Below are 19,980 nucleotides of genomic sequence, written 5' to 3' on the forward strand. Positions count from 1 at the left end.
TATTAATAGTTTAATTATGAGGCTTTTCAACGGGTCGTACATAACTTACGTTGCATTTGTCTGCTTATCCTTCGCTTGGTTCAAAAGTCCAATAGCTTCTTCGCAGGTATCAAAGGCGTTTTTAGCAATCATTTCTGTTTCTTTGACTTCATTCAACTGCCTGATATTAAAATAAAGATTGTTTATTTAAAAAAAAAATTTTTTTTTAAAGAAAAGGAAAGATACTTACTCAGTGACTATAGTTCTAGCACGATGTGCAATATCAGTCATAAGTTGATTCTTTTGACCTGATTCTTTTGATTTATTTCTGGCCAAATTGAGAGCTAATAAACCATCAACCGTAAGGTGCTCCATTGCGTTCTAAAATAAACAGTTATTTATTTTTTGTATAATCCATTAGTCTTACAGGGAAAGTTTCAAATTTAATATTAAAGCTTGTTTGCGTAAATGAATTAAACACGTAAAAAAGCATCATTCATGTTATCATTATCGATCTAACAATTGTACAAACATAAATGAAATCACATCAACATGATTTTTGAAGGGAACATGCTATTTTGCTGTATATAATACTTTATAGAGATTTTATCTTGTGTTTCTTATGGTATGTTGGAAATGAATGTATTTATTAGCGAGAATGTTTAGTTTGAAAGGGTTGGAAAATTGAGTAACCCATCAACCCTCAGTTTAGAATAGTTATATATGTTTAGGGAGCATCTAAATAAATTCTGTGGTAATTGAGCCAGATTGGCACAGAAGCTCTTTTGTATAATGATCACTGGCCCGGTGGTCCTCAGAAGACCTGGCTCTTAGAAGAAGGAACCCAATTAGTGAAAGGCCATGTAAGGTTGACAAATAGACACTTATTTTTGAGCCTATATGTGTCTGGCGTATGAGAAAAGGTTCCACCTAATTGAAGGGTGTGATTCCTTGGCTCTATATAGAGAGCGTGTAGGAATGTCTCTTGATATGAGAATTGTGCTTGAGCATGGCAGCAAATATCTTTAAATTCACTAATTTAGTGGTCCGCTTGACCAATTAATATATTACAATTAATTAAGGTTTTTAGTTGAGATTAAAACGTCAGTGTCACGAGCGGGATTCGAACCCACAATCTTCGGCTAGATACGCCGCTGCTCTACCACTTGAGCTATCATGACCTCGATCCACTCGGACACCAACTTCCTATCTCAACCCCACCTTTCGAATCCCGCTCGTGCCATTGACTTTTTTATCTCAACTAAAAACATTAATTAATTGTAATATATTAATTGGTCAAGCGGACCACTAAATTAGTGACTTTAATGAATTAAAATGAAGTATACTTCACTAAAACTCTCCGTGGCCATTTCATTTGTCGCCGAGAATCCAATCCGATTACATGACATTTGAAAAATGGCAAAAAGGAGGGAAAACTCAAAAGGTGGGGTTGAGATAGGAAGTTGGTGTCCGAGTGGATCGAGGTCACGATAGCTCAAGTGGTAGAGCAGCGGCGTATCTAGCCGAAGATCGTGGGTTCGAATCCCGCTCGTGCCATTGACTTTTTTGTCTCAACTAAAACCCTTAATTAATTGCAAATATCTTTGTTGAATCATGGAGGAAACAGGGTTGTTTTATTATATGTTGAAATGATAGTTTTGGGCTCCTAGTGTGTATTGAGAGTGAATGTATTTATTGGCGTGAATGTGTAGTGTGAGAGGGCTGATGGAGGAAAATCAAGTACACCAGTACCCTAACTGAGTGAATTGAGTAAATAGGAAAGAAGAGTGAGTGAGGATGTGAGTTGGTTTGGATTTAGAAACTGATTACATTAGAAGCTAACCTAACCAACCCTAACCATAGCTTCTAGAGCCTAACCTCAGTGGGTGATTCTCAAGGTCTGCTGGTAATTTGTTGTAAATTACAAAAACTGGAATTGACAGCGAGCTGCGAGAAGTGATAGATTTAGCTTTGCACACATGTATGGGTGCATGTGCATTATATAAATTAGTAATTTATAAATATAAAATTTTTATTATAGTTACCTTCACATCAATTATAGATTTTTCAGAGGCTTGTTTAATGGAAGTAGCATTGTTATCAGCTTCATCCACAAGGAATTCTGTATCTTTTAAATCATCCACAATTTTCATAGTTGTTTCTTTCATCGTATTAAACTTTTTCCTAAGTTCCTCAATCTTAGCTTCAAGCTCATTGTCATCTTTTAAAAGACGCATAAAAATAAATTAGATTATTTTATTGCTAGATTTTTTCTTTAAAAAAAAGGCCATTATGAAATTACCTCCAGCTGCTGATTTGGCATTTTTCCATAAATTATCAACCATTTGAGTAACTAATACAATTTGCTCGTCGAACTGTACGTCATGGTACAAAGGGGTATTCCTGAGGTTCTCCATCACATCTTTAAGTTTGGCCAAATTTTCTCTGTGTTTGTTCACTTCATCCTGGACCAAATTGTAGCAATGGGGACAATCGATACAATTCTTTTTCTTATCGTGTTTGTTCTCTTTGCACCTATCACACTTTTCCCCTTCAAAATTTTCCAAGCACTGAAACAACGGTGTCAGTAAATACATTGATAAATTTGATAAAATTTATTTTTCTTACAGGGCAGTGACCAGTTTCATTACACTGCAAATCAAGGGACCCTATGGGGTCACAATCGCAAGTGGAACATCCGTCTATGTCCTCGTCAAAAAAACCATAGTGATAGGTCTCACATTTATCACACTGCAATCCCATAACACCTGCAGCGCAAATACATTGACCGGAATGTAAGTCGCAGGTTGTACCTACAGAACCTGTGATGTTGCAGTTACATGGTTTGCAGCCCTTCCATAAAACAAAAATATGTAAAAAAAATACAGTTGTGGAGTTAATAAGGATAAAATAAAAAGTACTTCGCCACTCTCAAGATCGTAGTAGCCAGGTTTGCACTGGTCACAGTTAGTCCCAATGACGTTAGGTTTGCATTGGCACTGACCGGAAACTTGGTTGCAATGGTAAGCCCCGTTAGCTCCACCTTCTGTCCCTTTCTCATAACAAAGACATGGTTTACAATCGCCTTTTTCTGGAGAAAGGGCATCTCCATAAAATCCTTAAAAAAAATAAAACCAAAGTTTAAATTTTATCGAAAATTTTAAACAAATCATTTACCTTCAAGACATTGGTCACAGTGAAAACCTCTTGTGTTGTAAATACATTTAAGACACTCTCCAGTTTCCTTGTCACAATTGTTTATTGCGTTTGGATCGATGTTCATGTTACAATCACAAGGCTGGCAGTCGGGCCTTGTGTTGTTACCGGTAGCAACTCCAAAATACCCTTCACCGCATATATCACAATGTGCGCCTAGGGATTAATGGATGAAAATTTAGTAACAAGTCACATAATATGGCAAGATGCACTAAGTACCTGCATAGCCGTCCGGACAGTCTGAACAAACAACCGATGAATCGGGAAGCAAGGAGCACGGCCCGTTATTAATGCAGGGACAGGGTTTACAGTCATTTGGAGTGCCGGCCAGAGCATTGCCATAAAAGCCTTGAGCACACCTTTCACAGTTATCACCAGCTGTGTTATTCTCACAAATACAACGACCTATGCAAAATGTTGCACATAAAAAAACGCTCAAATATTTAAATAATTAAGTAGTTGATTAAAATACCTGTGTCTGGATCACATGTTTCAGCATGGCCGTTGCAAGTACAAGGCACACATTGGGCAAATGGTCCGCCATTTGGTGGTTCGTGCTTGTAGCCTGCAGAACACGATTCACAAAACTGACCGATGAATCCAGTCGGACAAGAGCATCGTTCAATCCATAGAGCCGCTTGTCCAGCAGCCTGTCGAGCTGCTGAGCCAAGTTTAAGTTGGTCAAGATAACCAGATCCTACAAGAAAGAAAAAAAAATTAAAACTGCAATTTGCAACAAAAAACCACAGTAATTTTTATTACCTTTAGTGGTGTAAGTTCCTCTGATTTTGATAGCTGTCAGATTTGACAAGATGCTTATAAATTCGATAGAAGACAATTTTGGTTGCCATCCATGATCGCCATGTTCATGTAATCTAAATTTGTAAAAAGTAGGCTGCAAAAATGATAAAATTGTATAAAAATGTCTAATTATGTTCTAACAGAATTTGAAATGATGAATTACAGTTGTGCTCGGAGAAGTGTTGCCTTGGCCGAAAATTGTCTGCGATATTTGCCTCCCATTACTCTCCAATATGATATCACTGACAGAAGGTGCAGCCCCTTTTTCTCCGACCCACAATTTGAACTGTAAATCCTGATTGTACGATGCTCTTTGATCTCCAAGGTATTTTTCTGTAACATTAAGGTTTGTGTAACTGGTGTTAAATTAAAAAAAAATTAATTAAACAAATAAAATATACTCGGTGCGAGAAAGTAAACAGATTCTCTTCCTTTTGAAACAACTGATATGTCTTGGGATCTGGGATTATAATGCAATGGTTGCGATGCTGAAGTGTCATCAACAGCTGACCACTTCTCATTATTTCGAGCAAACATAGATTCAAGCCAAACTAAAAAGAAAAATTAATGCATACAATGATTATGAACACTTATAAATAAAAACTGTATAGGGTGTACCTCTGGAATACCCAATGGCTGAGTCACAAGATGTAGAATGACCATAGCAGAAGCAAGGGGTGCAACCAAATTCATTAAATTCGTCCAGGTTAAAATAACCAGGTTTACACCTAGAAATGTGAAAGAAAAATTTACAAATCATGTTTTTACCATTTCAGTGTATAAAATGATTTATTGTTAGAATATTTTTTTTGCATTCAACATTTATACTATATTGTAGTGTAATATTAAGAATTTAATTAGATAAAAATAGAATATCAATTGAAGAGCTCACTTTTGACATTCTTTTCCTTCGACATTTTCCTTGCAGCTGCACCTTCCGTCGTCTTTGTCGCAGCTGGTTTCAGTGTTCAGACTTCCCAATTGTGAACAGTTACACGCTTTGCAACCGGTGATGCTGAAGTCGTAGAAATCTTGGCCGCACTTTTCGCACTTTTCTCCATCCACGCCAAATTTGCAGATGCATTTCCCGTTCGAGTTACATTGGAGATTCATCGAACCTAAATAGAAAGAATATTTACCAGTTTGTCGAGGTTTTCAATTCAAATTGTACATACCGATTTCGTTACAGTCGCAAGGCAGGCATTCTTTAGTGTCTTCATCGAGGTAATAGTTGTCCCGACAGCGTTCACAGTGCGGTCCATCCCTGTTGGCTGTGCAGTCAAGACAATGTCCTCCGTGCCCCGTCTCTTCGTACAACTTCTGGTCATAGAAGCACTTCTGTGAATACCCATTGCAGTTGCAAGCTGAAAACATAAGATTCAACTATTAGTTGGTTACCAGTAATAAATAGACATTTTGTTGTTACATAAATTTATTATTTTAAATTCAAAACACACAGATTTGATTATTATCGTATATGACTCCTGTAAATAGGTCACTCTTACAGTTTTTGTGATTTTGGATGTTGTTCTGCGAGTGGAACACAGGGCCACTCCCGAAAATGGCACAAAGTCGAAACACATTTGGGAAACATCCAAAGCCATGAGTGAAGGCAGACCCAGTGCCGGTTCAACATACATTTTTTATCCAGTAGGTTTTTTAAGAAATGTAAAAAGTTCTGCCATCACTCATGGCTTTGCACTATCATCAATGAGTAAGAAGGATCGATTAGTGATACAGTACTAGTTCAACATACATTTTTTGCACTGGTTTTTATCCAGTAGGTTTTTTGTTTATTCCAGAGAATACAACAATAAAATAAATCAACTGATTCCTTAATAAATTAGGAGTGACAGGTGGACGATGCCGGTCTCAAGGACAGGGCGTTTGATCCGGGTCGCTGTCGTCTGACCTTTCGTGGTGGGTAGTATTAGGTACTGGTTCATAGAAAGTTCACAACCTTTGACATCCCGCAGCTGCCCAGTACCTGGCTTTCGACAGCTGACGCATTCCTGCATACCATCATCAATTCCTGCCCCACCGGTAGATTGTACCGCCATGAGTGTTCCATTTCGCTATATACCCACAAGACCTGCGGAGTTCCAGTTAATATCTTCCACTCCCAAGTCGTTCAGAATATAGGCCGACCGTCGGGTCGCCAGTGGTATCACTGCTGGGCATGCTAGGATACCTTTCCCTTGGCAGGTGTCTCTCACGGTACTCGGTAGCTCTGCCGAATACTGCAAATTTTCACTTACTAATGAAACATCCTCATTTTTCACAATGTAGGATTGCACATTCAAGTTTGTGGAAGGACACTCATGAACACTGAACATTTTAAATTTTGGATAGATACTTCTTAAGGGCACTGTTAAAATTATTCTGATGGTGTTCTGCCTCGCGTAAGCACTCATGGTAATCAGGTCATAATATGCATGCATATTCTGTGGCATGTACCAGGGAGAGATGCCGTACTAGGCTGAGCAGCTTACATACCGTATTTGGAGGTATTAGGTTCCTGCTTAGTCTACCTAACCCGACTATATCAAGAAAAAATAAATGGTCTCTCTGCTTCTAATTTCCTAAGTATACTACTAATTTTTTCCATTAATTCTAACCTACTCCGATTCTTTTTAATCAAGGCCTTTAGCCCTACTAATTTGTTCAATTGAGTCTTAACCTCACTAGTCAAGCGATTCACCTATTTTGTCAATTGCTGTGCTTGCATGTCAATAGCACGGGTAACTGTAAGATGTCCTTGGACAAGATGAAGGACCTCCCCTTGTTGACACTCCAATATCTTGTTGTTCTTCCTCCAGCAGGCCAAATAGCAGTTTCACCACCGCTCCCTCTGCCACACCAGTCATCAGGGCCGAGGACACTACCATCCTTTTACTTTTGCTATGAGGTAATACATCTCAGGGAGGTTAACAGTCCCAAGGCGTCAGCTGTCACGTCCTTCCGCCTAGCAAATTCTATTTTGTGGGCCTCCGTAAGGTGGTTTGACTTTGGGAATGGGAATTGTATGGGATCCGTCAGTCTATTCTTCCCTCCCAGTCTATACACTTTTTCTACAACTTTAAATTTAACTACAACTAATTGTCACCCATACACTACTACAGGTGTATTATTCATTTCGAAAAAGGAATGTAGCTATTAAAGAGCGAAGTGTAGCAACCCTTCTCAACATATATCTACATCCACTTCGTCACATCCTAGCAATTGTCATACTCAGGCAATCTACAAAGTCCTGTCTTCACTTACAACTTTATGCCATCTTCAATTAGGAAGAGGATCCAGTATGTGACCTAGTACTGGTTCAACATACATTTGACCTAATACTGGTTCAACATACCAGTTTTTATACTGAGGTTTTTTGGTTGTTCCAGAGAATCTAAAAAGAAAATCAACTGATTCCATGATAAATTAGGACCAACTGGTGTATTATTTGTATCAAACAAGGGATGTAGCTATTAAAAGGCGCAGTGTAGCAACCCTTCTCAACATACATCTACATCCACTTTGTCACATCCAACCAATTATCATACTCAGGCAATCTACAAAGTCCTGTCTTCACTTACAGCTTCATGCCATCATCAATGAGGAAGACAGATCCAGTATGTGACCTAGTACTGGTTCAACATACATTTGACCTAATACTGGTTCAACATACCAGTTTTTATACCGAGGTTTTTTGGTTGTTCCAGAGAATCTAAAAGGAAAATCAACTGATTCCATGATAAATTAGGACTTACTGGTATATTATTTGTATCAAACAAGGGATGTAGCTATTAAAAGGCGCAGTGTAGCAACCCTTCTCAACATATATCTACATCCACTTCGTCACATCCTAGCAATTGTCATACTCAGGCAATCTACAAAGTCCTGTCTTCACTTACAACTTTATGCCATCTTCAATGAGGAAGAGGATCCAGTATGTGACCTAGTACTGGTGCAACATACATTTTTTGCAGTTTTTATCCCGAGGTTTTTTGGGTTGTTCCTGATAACCTAAAAGTAAAATCAACTGATTCCTTGATAAATTAGGACCAACTGGTGTATTATTTCTATCAAATAAGGGATGTAGCTATTAAAGAGCAAACCTTTCCCAACATATTTGTACATCTACCTCCTCACATCCAACCAGTTGTTGTATTAAGACATTCTACTAAGTTCAAACTGAAACTTCATTTTTTCAGTCGTTGTTTCCTTAAGGTAATAGCATAATGGAAACGAAAGCTGCTGTAGTAAATGTCAGTAGCAGCTACTCTTCTTCTGTGTTATATGACGACATTCATGAAAATTTCATCGTTTTATGTCGATATGGAAGTGCATGATTTAGTTAGTTTTATACGCTGTTATAAATTTCGGTTGATATAATTTTTTCCGACACCCTGCTCTGGCTAGTTTAACTCACAGGTAAAAATGGCCCATAAAACTTTTCTATACGGTTCAAATGGAAGAATAGACTCTTCTTTCGTTTATCACGGTGTAAAAAAACCGTTGATCATGAATATTATAAAAGATCGACGTCGGATTTTATCGATCATGAATAGAAATGATTTTACATGTTGAAAACCTGTCGTTCTCGCGTTGTTAGTTCTGGGCAACACACGGTGTAAGATGTAACACCGAGTTTTACCCCAAGTTCACAGACTCATGCTGTTACGACAGTTTGCATTTTTTAATTTTCGATTCAAAGTTAAAAAACTTTTCCAGGGGGGGAAGCTCATGACTAGTTTTCAAACTTTAATTAACCCCGTCGAGAAAGCGGCTTTGAAGATTATCGGCTAATAAATTTGATTATAGTCATTTTCCGTGATTGGAAGTAAAACCGCAAGACGGTTACGGAGGTGTCGATTATCGAGATGGGATACGAGAGGAATTTAGATGCAAGGCGCCGTCCATTTATTCAAGCAATGGAATTTCCGCGTTTGTCAATCCAAGAGTTCAAATTGAAAAAGTCACAATGATCAACATGATCGCTTTTGAGAATTGAACTTTCAACACGCCAGACAAAAATTGATAAGCCGTTGACCCAAATGAGTCAGAAAGTATTAACGGTGAAAATCAATTAACTTTCTACGTTAAAACGTTAAAGCTACTTGAAAGAAATTAATGATCATTTGATACGGTTTAGTGGCCTACGTGTTTAAGGAGCCCTATAATCTAGTCCGAACCAATATCAACACCTCAACCAGATTCCATCAACCACCTTCTTGGTTCTTGGATCGGAGTTGTTTTATTTTACGCGTTCACCGTGAGATCACACCCCGAGGGTGATCTAGATTGATATTCTCTTTCTTTTTGGTCAGCATGGAAATCCAAAAAAAAGGATTAGAACTACTAGACAAAATTGAAAAACGTTCTGATAAGAAAATTTTTTCTGGTAAATACATCTCAAACTTTTACATGTGAAATTTGGTCGTTAACGATCATTTTGGTCCTCTAAAGACACTGAGGATGACGAAACGCCGAAATATTTCTGACTGACCAACCCAACGAGTATAGACCAAAACAATCGATAATTTGACGTCCATCACTCCGTAGACAACAAGGAGAAATTTCACAATTACAAATAGATTAAAAATAAATAAACGACGTCAAAAAAGAACAATTTAAAAACTTATTTTTTTAAAATATCAGTGCTTAAACTAACGAACATTATATCTGCCCATCACTGGTTTGGGATGTCAGATGCATTTCGTCATTTCTCCATTTTCAATTTGGACTACCCACTATTGAAGATGGCGAGAAGCTGAAACGCGCCTGAAATACCCGAGACATCAAGGATAATCAGACTACAATGGTCGAAACCGGCCAAACTACATCACCCTAGAAATTTCTCAATGGGAAATCTCACAATAAAAAAAAAATTACTAAGATTGAGATGGGGTGGTAAACCTGTAGTTTAGTCGTTTCCAATCATTCTGTCTAGGCTTTATCTGCTTTGGACTACCCACTACGGAAGCTAGGAAAAAGACCCAAAACAGTAAAAGTAGGCAGACCAATACTACCCGTCCAACTACTAGAAATCTTACAGTTTGAAAGAAAACTACAAGGTTTTTTTCTTCAAGTATGCCGGTAATAAGGAGGAGATACAAAGAAGCGGCAGTTTGGTATTCCTCCGGTAATGCACACTTTTGGCTTAATGTACACCTTTGAAGTCAGGTGAGTAGGTCAGTAATTTGGTACTTCCAGTCATTCTAAGCTGTCTGCTTGTATGCTTTAAACTGTCCATTACTGAAGCTGGCGAGAAGCAGAAACTCATCTAAAGTCCGCAGACGATACCGCCATTGTTTCAGCAAATCCAGACCAAGTGGTTTTCAAAAGTCTCCAGGATACTCTTGTTTGGAGAATGGTTCAAGAAATGGAATATTAGGTTCAACGAGACCAAGCATTCACCTTGGTCTCTCTTTCCAATGCAATACAGCTCGGTTCCTCTCCTAGCTAGTTGACAAGTTCATAAACTACTTAGACTACTTGACAACAGATCACAACTCTCTACAAAAACTCATCTACTCAGCATTACTGCCAGTCTGTACGAAAACTATTGATCAATCGAAAGTTCCAACCTCCAAAAAATCAAGTCACTCCAGCCCAAAATCCTCCGAGCCTCTGCTCAGTTCTCTTCGTATGCTGTCTATCCATCTACGCGTACCTCCAAATCCCATTGTTCTCGAAACCAGTCGCCTAATAAGAAGTCGCCTCCATAAAACCCTGGACACTAAAACCAACCACCTAGTTCAACACGTTTCCTCCCGAACCTTTCCAACCTTCCAAGACTCCTAAAAAGCCAATGCTCTCGCGATTTCTTCCCTAGTGACAACAAACTTGCCTATAGGGCTCTAGCGCTGTTATAACATAATAATTTTAAAAAATCTTACAATGAATGATCTATGGTGTGATAATATACGTCCTTCGACCTTTACTCTTATCATGCTTGATTACAAAGTTGACTAAGTAGAGAGCTATTTTTTGTTTGAAAATGAGGATAACTCCACTTATTAAATTCACTAGTTTTCGTGGTCGCTTGAACAATTAATATCTTTCAATTAATTAAGGTTTTTAGTTGAGATAAAAACGTCAGTGTCACGAGCGGAATTCGAACCCACGATCTTCGGCTAGATACGCCGCTGCTCTCCCACTTGAGCTATCGTGACCTCGACCCACTCGGACACTAACTTCCCATCTCAACCCCACCTTTTGAGTTTTCCCTCCTTTTTTCCGTTTTTTCAACGTTTGCCGTTTTTATTAACGTCTCGGGTACGTCAAATTGCAAATGATGAAGAACCAGTTTAGGACCTGCAATTTTGCAACTGATGAAGAAATTCTGACAGAATTTCACGTAACGTGACTCTGTTAAAAATAAATGAAAAAGAAAAACTATTAACTTATGTAATCAATTGTTAATTAAAGGAAATTCGATAGCCGGCATGTTTTGTAATAACAACATAAAATGGAAATAAAACGCAACTATTTAACTAAATTTAAAAATAATGTAGAAAAGACCTAAAAAAGAAAACCTTTCTGGAAAAATTAATTAAAATTGCAGAAAGACGACTTCTTTTTATTTACTGATGGATATTTATTCCATTTCTTCCATCACTCATAAAATGCATAGTGAACACATTTCTAAGTTTTCTACTAAGTTCTAAGCAATCTACGAAATGCTACTAGATCAAATAATTAATCTGATTGAGATTATTTTTATTTTTCAATTAATTAAGGTTTTTAGTTGAGGTAAAAAAGTCAGTGTCACGAGCGGGATTCGAACCCACGACCTTCGGCTAGATACGCCGCTACTCTACCACTTGAGCTGTCGTGACCTCGGTCCACTCGGACACTAACTTCCCATCTCAACCCCACCTTTTGAATTTTCCCTCCTTTTTGCCATTTTTCGTGACACTGACTTTTTTATCTCAACTAAAAACCTTAATTAATCGAAAGAGATTAATTGGTCAAGCGAAAACTAGTGAATTTAATAAGTTAAAATGAAGTATATCTTCACTAAAGCTCTCCGTGGCCATTTCATTTGTCGCCGAGAATCAAATAGATTACACGACATTTGAAAAATGGCAAAAAGGAGGGAAAATTCAAAGGTGGGGTTGAGATGAGAAGTTAGTGTCCGAGTGGATCGAGGTCACGATAGCTCAAGTGGTAGAGCAGCGGCGGATCAAGCCGAAGATCGTGGGTTCGAATCCCGCTCATGACACTGACTTTTTTATCTCAACTAAAAACCTTGATTAATTGAATGAGGATAACTTAAAAAGGAACAGCTGATAGCGAGTGTTGAGGTTATTGTTGTTTTACAGCGATATAAATGCTTAAAAAATACGAAATATCATTTAAAGAATAAATTTTTTATAAATTCTAAGTGTTGAGCATTGAACGAGAAAAATATTCATGTAGATCATTTGTCACAGAGATGTTTTCTCTGTTATTCAATTGCTCAGACATTTCTTTTATTTACTCTCAGACATGTTGAATTTCGAGTTTTTTTTAAAAAGCTTTAAGTGAATACGCAATAAGTAGCTTGGGTCAGTGAAATCGTAAAATGGTAATGTATATTATAGTATAAGGGCACTAACCAGGTTTTATTTCGGCTGTTAATTATCGTAAAACAGACCTTGCCCTCGGAGCGGTCGTAATTCACCCCCGGCCACCCTCCCATTGTGATGCTAATGCCGGGGATGTTCCAGGTTCCTCTCGGCCAACAGGGAAAAAAGCCTTAATATGTTTTATACGTTTTATAGGCTGGACTTCCTGGTCCTCCGGGCCATTTGTATTGTCGGCCGTCTCGGCCAAAAAAGGGCAAAAGCCGTATTACAGATATTATTCATGCAGATTACATCTATGAGTGGGTTAAAAAAAAATAAATAAAGCGATCGCACCGGCTCGTGAGGGTAATTAACTGTCAAATGGGCTCCAGATAAGTCGCCCCGCTTGGGCTATCGTGATCCAAAAGCGCGTCACGCTCTATCACACGGCATCTTACAAGTTTCACACATTTCAACTTCGGTCTCGCCTGAATGAATCCATCCATCTAGATCTGGACGGTTAAAAAAATCCCTGTCGTGTTGTTAAATTACTAACAAGAAAACATGAACACTTTATTTTTCACCTGTTTCCTTCAAGACCCCTTTTAAGTATTGATCATATCGGTTTACAAAACCATATTCTTAGGTACTCCTCAAAGGTGGCCTTTTAACCCTAAACCAGTGCTTCCTTCTTATCACAAAGTTTTGATTTTCATTAATATATAAAGAACACTTATTGTAAGTAGTTTCTATCACTTTTACACAACTCTCTGTCTACTTTCTCACACATTCGCATCCTCTTTGCATGTGAAGTAAATTTGCCTTCAAACACAGGATCTGGTTCTGTTAAATGAAGTGCAGAACGGGAAACTACTTGAAGGTTTATAAGATTGTGCAAACAAGCGCAACAGTACAGATTGGATCGGATTCCAGGAGTCAGCCTGGCTTATAAAAGCAGTTCGATCTTTACTGACGGCAGCAAAAAGGGGTTTTAGTGACTGGGAGTTTTGTGGCCCTGAAAAGACGTAGCGTCGAGACGATGAATTGATGCCGAGACTGTTTGCGTGGTGCCGCTGGTGGTGGTCTGTGACCCAGTGAACCGTTGGCTGAGGTCCGGGGCCGTGAGTCGGTTGACTCCACAGTGGCCGAAGGGACTCGAGTGCAGGTATTAGTCGAAGGGCAGCAGTTGGCGTTTATAGCCAAGTCGGCTGTGTTTAGGAGGCGAGAATCAGGCTAATGCTGAGAGTACCCTTGCTGTCGTCGACGGTGTTCCCTTAGCGTTTTGTGAGAGCTTGTCGGGTTGAAGAGTCGTTATCCATTAGCGATGAGTGAGACCTCGTCATGTCGACGAGTCTTGAGGTTCAAGTGAGACCTCGTCGTGTCGACGAGTCTTGAGGTTCAAGTGAGACCTCGTCGTGTCGACGAGTCTGCTTTCAGTGGGGCCAGTGCGCCTCCTTATATTTGGAAGGGCTCTACTCTGATGGAACTCTGATGCAAAGTGGAAAGCGAGAACATTCTGTAAGTGGTAGTGGCATCTAGCGGTAACGTGATAACTACAAGTGGCCACTACAAGGTAATATGTAGGAGGTCCGTTGGTTTTCAGCAGGAACGTGCAACCCCACAAAGAAAGATGTGCAAGACCATATAAGTCCAGAACTTAGACTTGAGATAACAAGATCAAACCCAGACTTCTCCTACTCTCAATGACCCAACCAAAACAAAATAATGAACGAACTTCAAAACTGCACATATTATGCTTATGATTAAAGAACCCTAACCAAAAAGGCACACACAATGTTACAGACAGGGTAAAACCCAGAGGAATGAAAGTGCTATATTCGAATGTGAAGCAACTGCTCAAAGGCGACATATCCTAGGATATATAAAAGACCTACAGAACTTGACAGCAATGACAGTTAAAAACTTAATACTTCTTAAAGAGAAGATCGATTCAATTGAATTGAACTAAGGAACTAGGAAAAGTAAAATAAGCCAGAAGTCTGCAGTGCTTGTGAATACAAAATCCCCGCTTTCAAGGATTCGACTAACATCATAGATACAGATTGGCTTGAATAACTAGTTTAAGCTCTAGAGAAGGTTGCTACCGATAGTAGAGTCACCTAGTTGTGATCCCTGGGAAACGCTGCACTTCACTGGATGAAAACTGGGTGGAGGATTGTTTCAGCCAGAAGGAAGAGTAGATAAAGAGGCTTTGGGTCATCCCAACCCAGAGTGAGGTATTTTTATCCAATCAGTCGAAACCTTCCGATATATAGATTCTCTCTTCCAAGCCAACATGGTATGACTTAGCCTTTTCCAGTATCGCAGGGCTCTGACGACGGGTGGGGGTTTTAGTACTCTAGATACTTATTCAAAAATCAAAAACCCAGAGACTATTCTGTCTCCAAAATAATACAACTTGGAGGAAGTCAAGAAGAGGCGATACTGAAAGCACCCCCAGCTTATACGAACGTGTCAGAAGGAACAGACACACAGACACTGCAAAGGCAAAAGGTCTCATAAGGATCGAAATCTCCAACCCCCGAAGAAACAAAAAAATAGCCAGGAAAAAAGGAGAAAATGGAAAATGCCTCAAAAAGTACAGGATTAAATAGCGCGCAAAAAATAGTGTTTAGCTTTCCGGTTCAAGGAAAAATCGCCACTTCTAAAAAATGAATTAGAGAAGGAAAAAAGTACTGGAAAATTCTCTTGAGCAGACCCTATAGTGAAAATTAAAAACTTTCGGAAAAAGGTCCAAAGGACAACCGAAGGACTTTCAACCTAATACGAGTATCCAGCGACACTTCTTAATATTAAGCAGTTAAATCCCATCAAAAAGTAAGTGTTGGAACAAACATTAAAGGTAGAAAAGGATATAAAATCGAACTTTAATGGCTTAACTTATAAAAAAGGTGGCTTAAACTGTGCAGATAAAGCGACATAGATTTGGTTTAAAAACCTCCAAGAACACCCTGGGAAAATGAAAATGTGAAGGCGTTGAAGGAGAATTTTCATTAATAATTGGACGTTTTAATTGTTATGTTGAATATTTAACTTTCGTAAATAATATGGCAAAAATATACAACTTTTATTTAAGAAATTTTAGTAATATGAAAAATCATCCCTGTTTTTGATTAAACCTGATCTTCAAGACTAGATTGACTGTAGTAGTAGATTGTTTATAATCATGACATAATTGATACTGGAAATCTACACTTGAGTACTTTTGAATATACAACTTAACACTTCAAATTTTGATCAAATCAATGTTAACATTAAACTTTTTCCATCCGATTTTTTCTTTCAAGCTGAGCCAATCGAGATGAAGGTTTTTGTTTTCAAACAACCTCGTGGGAATGTGGTAGGCTTGGTCGCTCTATTACAAAGGGCTTCGAGAGCCCTTTATGAAGTCTGACAGTTCAGAACTCAATCCTCTCTCTTCTTTTTCTTACACCTCAGATTTGGTTTTGTTGCCTCCCGAGGCATGTTCCGTCTCTTCACCGTGGACAAAAGCCGAGTTTTACACGCATCCATTTTACGTTGGAGATTTTCAACATATTCTGTTCAAAGAAGATGCTTTATTAACTCTATGTCATATTCGACAAACAATATGACGTTTTAATAAAAATAAAAGATTTTTTTGCCAAATTAATTCATCTTATTTTATATATTACCAACTCAACGGTTCATATCTTCTCTATTGATAGGTTGAAAAATTCCAAGTTCTCCGTGGTTGAAAACCTTTATTCAATTTAGTAAATTACATGTACGTTTCGGGCTCCTGGCCCATCATCAGGAAGCATAGTTAGTTAACTACTATGTTTAGTTTCTGATGACGCGCCAGGAGCCTGAAAACGTACATGTAATTTACTAAATTGAATAAAGGTTTTCAACCACGGAGAATTTGGAATTTTTCAACCTATCAATAGAGACAAATTAATTTATAAATTTTACATTGTGAGGACTAGACCTTCTACACCATGGTCTAAAGTTATTATCTAAACAATTTAAAAACAAAAATCACCACTATACTTTTAAAGTTTGTACTTGTGATTGATTTTTTTGATATTTTAACTAATTTTGGTTCTTAAAATAAAAAATAGAAGCTAGATTTACTTGCCTCAAATTTTTGTTTGTTTTAAAACCATTTAGAGGGTGTTTTGATGACTGAAAGTCAAGCTGAGTCACAGCTGCAGTGATTGTATTAAATAACTTTTCTTTTTTTTTACAAAATAATCGATTTTAATAAAGATTTTTTTTTACTTTTATGAAAAATAAGTGACTCGGAGTAGAAATAATCGAAACTGATATTTATCCCGATGTACTTATAAGGACGTGGTCATTTTCTAGTTTTCGCCAAGTCTCGTTCGTTGACATTCTCCTTTCGCAGGCGACTTGATTTACAACTTAGCGACTTAGAATCGATGGGATTCGATCAGATGGATTTATTGAACCTTCGGATCAGAAACAATAAAACAGCTAATTAAATCGAAAGGTTGTTTACAGTGGCGAAAGTGGCGTCAGGAGGAAGACAGATTAAATCATGATAATTTTTATTTATAAATTTTATTTATTTATTAGTTTGTCTTATTGCTATTGCTGCTTATAATTTTGATCAATATATGTAGTGACGTTTCGATACTATCGATATGAGTAAAGTATCGAATCTCCACTTTTGATGCAAGCACTGGTATCGAGTATTTTCTTTGGTATAGGAAAAAATACTCGAATGAAAAATGGCTAAAATGGAACCGAAGTGTGCTTAAAAATATACTGAACTAAAATAGGGAAATAATTTCGTTTAAAGGTTGGGAACACTGGTTGTACAGGGATCCTTCCTCCATGGCCACTTTTATATTACATTCTCAAAAGTTTAACACAAACAAAAAATAATTAATATTTATGAAAGGTATTGGTTGAGATAAAAAAAGTCAGTGTCACGAGCGGGATTCGAACCCACGACCTTCGGCTAAATACGCCGCTGCTCTACACTTGATCTATCGTGACTTCGATCCACTCCGACACCAACTTCCCATCTCAATTTTATCTCTAGAATTTTCCCTCCTTTTTGCCATTTTTCATTTTTTATCTCAGCCAATACCTTTCATAAATATTAATTAATTGAAAAAAGTTAATTGGTCAATCGGACCACGAACTGTAATGGAAGAAACAAAAATTTCTTTCTGCTAATATCCGTCTTGTGAAAAATTGTGCTCAGTAATATCTAGATATATTTCTTTCTTAATTTTTATTTAATTCTTTAACTTAAAAGTCAGAGGAAGCAATCGCTCACTTAAAACAACTCCAGGTTTTGCTTCGATCATTTGAATTTGTGACAAAATAAGCTTCTAGAGAGAAATATTGTATCTCAACAGTAATTCCAATGGTCAACGTTCTGATTACTGAGCTGCAAACTGTCACAATTGACCCGATATCAGTACTGTATGAAATAAAAGAACCGCTTCTAACGGATAACCCGGGCAAGATTTTAAAATTTAAAGGAAAATAACATCATGGCTATTTCAACCATTTTGAACCCAAGGTTCAAGAATAATCATTTTATCATACCAGCAGCTTGCTCAAAAGTTTTGAGCACCATAAAGAAAAGGTGGGAGAGAGGCACATCACCACATCATCATCCTCAGGGACCTACGACTTCTGGCAGTCCCAAGCAGAAAGAAAAGGTTCATGGACAGAAGCGGAAAAAGAGGTCAAGTTCGAAGGATAAGCTGCCCGTATACCTTTCTACAACGACGACGGGTGGTACAATTTGGTTAAGGCTCGGGGCCCAAGAAAGGTGTAACCTTTCTCAATCCAGGTTCCTTCATTGTTTCCTGTGACCCATCCCAACCCTTGTCTACAAGGGGGGGTGTCCGGGCGCAAAATAATGGTGCAACCTCCCTAAAGCACAAGCTGTACTCGTGTCGGCATGGGGCGGCGGGTGCTTTATCAGAGACACACGTGGGTTAGGGTACCAGATCCTGTATGCATAGACGGGGGAGGGTGCGTAACCATCTGTACTACGGGGTAACAGAAATATTCCAAGTTTTCAGCCCCTGTTACACTGGGCATGAACCGTGGCGACCCCCCCCCTGGCGGGTACCTGGAGAAGAGGATGTCTTCTATCTGCGACCTTCGCACGAAACTTGCGTATCACTATCGTTATTCACCCAGCCTCACGGGATACGGCGGATCGGACCGATCGTATAGCGTTGAGGACGCTGACGGAGTCCCTCGAATGGTTAGAAGTGGCGGATGGAAATGGGTAGTGAATCGGTTGCTCCTACTCGAGTATACTTTGCACGTAGGCGTAGGCTGAGCTCGATAGGAGGCTTTTACCGTAGGCGGTACTCCTCTAGGGGGTGGTTAGCAATTCCACTTTAAACGAAACCGCGGCCGGAGCGGATCCGGAAGTTTCTACGCTGGGGAAGCCCCAATACTCTGGGAAATAGAATGGCCTTCTCTATCTAGAGAGTGCGCGGGAGACCAGGATGATGTATTTCGGCTTAGGTAGCCCTTTGAGCGAGGCATACGGTTCGATGCTTAATGCGGACCCGACCACTGGGAATGGGCAAGCTGGGAGCGAGGTTGTCTTGGCCCCTCGGGGCTGAGCTGCCTCTACACCAACGCTGCGGCAGTAACACACTGTTGTCATATGCGGAGGTGCGTCAGCTCTCACCTTGAGAATCAAAACGTCCGATAAGGTGCGGACGTTAAAGATCCTCATTGTCCTTTTAAGAACGACCGAGTATACGGGAAAGCAATGTCCTTCCTCAACAACCCATTAGCATATCTAAAAAATGATCCGCTGAAGCAATAGGAGGACATGAAAACTATTTTTCCGGTCTTTATATACAAGCAAGGGTTGTTTTAATGATGCCGGCGACTTTTGTGTACTGTGAAGTTTTGTGTTATAAAAGAAACAAGATCTCCCCAACATATGTTAATGAACTTTTGTTTCTGCATGATGTTGGGGAGGAATATTAGGGTATTTTCCAAGACCCAAAATGAAAATATTAATTTTTATGTAGGTACATGTATTTTTATTTTATTAATTACATAAAAAATAAGTATTCAATTTTTTTATCTGTTACTGTCAAACCACTCGTTAATTACACGAATAAATAAGTTTACAGTTTCCTGATTTTTTAAAAATATATTACAGCCAAATACAGTCAGCAAATTACGATTATTTATTAAAAAAAAAAAACTTTTTTAATATAAATTAATATTCACATTAAAACTTAATAAATTCACTAGTTTTCGTGGTCCGCTTGACCGATTAATATTTTTCAATTAATCAAGGTTTTTAGTTGAGATAAAAAAGTCAGTGTCACGAAAAATGGCAAAAAGGAGGGAAAATTCAAAAGGTGGGGTTGAGATGGGAAGTTAGTGTCCGAGTGGATCGAGGTCACGCTAGCTCAAGTGGTAGAGCAGCGGCGTA

At 38.5% G+C, this 19,980-nt stretch overlaps 1 protein-coding gene across 2 annotated transcripts in view; it reads right to left on the bottom strand.

Moving 5' to 3' along the window:
• LOC106662477 (laminin subunit gamma-1) overlaps positions 1-19,980 on the bottom strand; it is a 275,363-nt gene that overhangs the window by 1,915 nt on the left and 253,468 nt on the right. For both annotated transcript variants that reach the window (XM_014386595.2, XM_014386604.2), the window contains 15 exons: positions 5,172-5,360; positions 4,889-5,114; positions 4,615-4,724; positions 4,398-4,547; positions 4,160-4,329; positions 3,958-4,090; positions 3,668-3,892; positions 3,415-3,600; positions 3,157-3,351; positions 2,901-3,097; positions 2,608-2,832; positions 2,282-2,549; positions 2,025-2,200; positions 230-360; positions 50-160 (listed from right to left, as the gene is read on the bottom strand). In XM_014386595.2, the coding sequence (XP_014242081.1) occupies positions 50-160; positions 230-360; positions 2,025-2,200; positions 2,282-2,549; positions 2,608-2,832; positions 2,901-3,097; positions 3,157-3,351; positions 3,415-3,600; positions 3,668-3,892; positions 3,958-4,090; positions 4,160-4,329; positions 4,398-4,547; positions 4,615-4,724; positions 4,889-5,114; positions 5,172-5,360 (2,692 nt within the window). The remainder of the gene's footprint in view (positions 1-49; positions 161-229; positions 361-2,024; positions 2,201-2,281; positions 2,550-2,607; positions 2,833-2,900; positions 3,098-3,156; positions 3,352-3,414; positions 3,601-3,667; positions 3,893-3,957; positions 4,091-4,159; positions 4,330-4,397; positions 4,548-4,614; positions 4,725-4,888; positions 5,115-5,171; positions 5,361-19,980) is intronic.

This window comes from Cimex lectularius, unplaced genomic scaffold (assembly GCF_000648675.2).
Source record: "Cimex lectularius strain Harlan isolate CLEC.00 unplaced genomic scaffold, Clec_2.1 scaffold1, whole genome shotgun sequence".
Lineage (NCBI taxonomy): Eukaryota > Metazoa > Arthropoda > Insecta > Hemiptera > Cimicidae > Cimex > Cimex lectularius.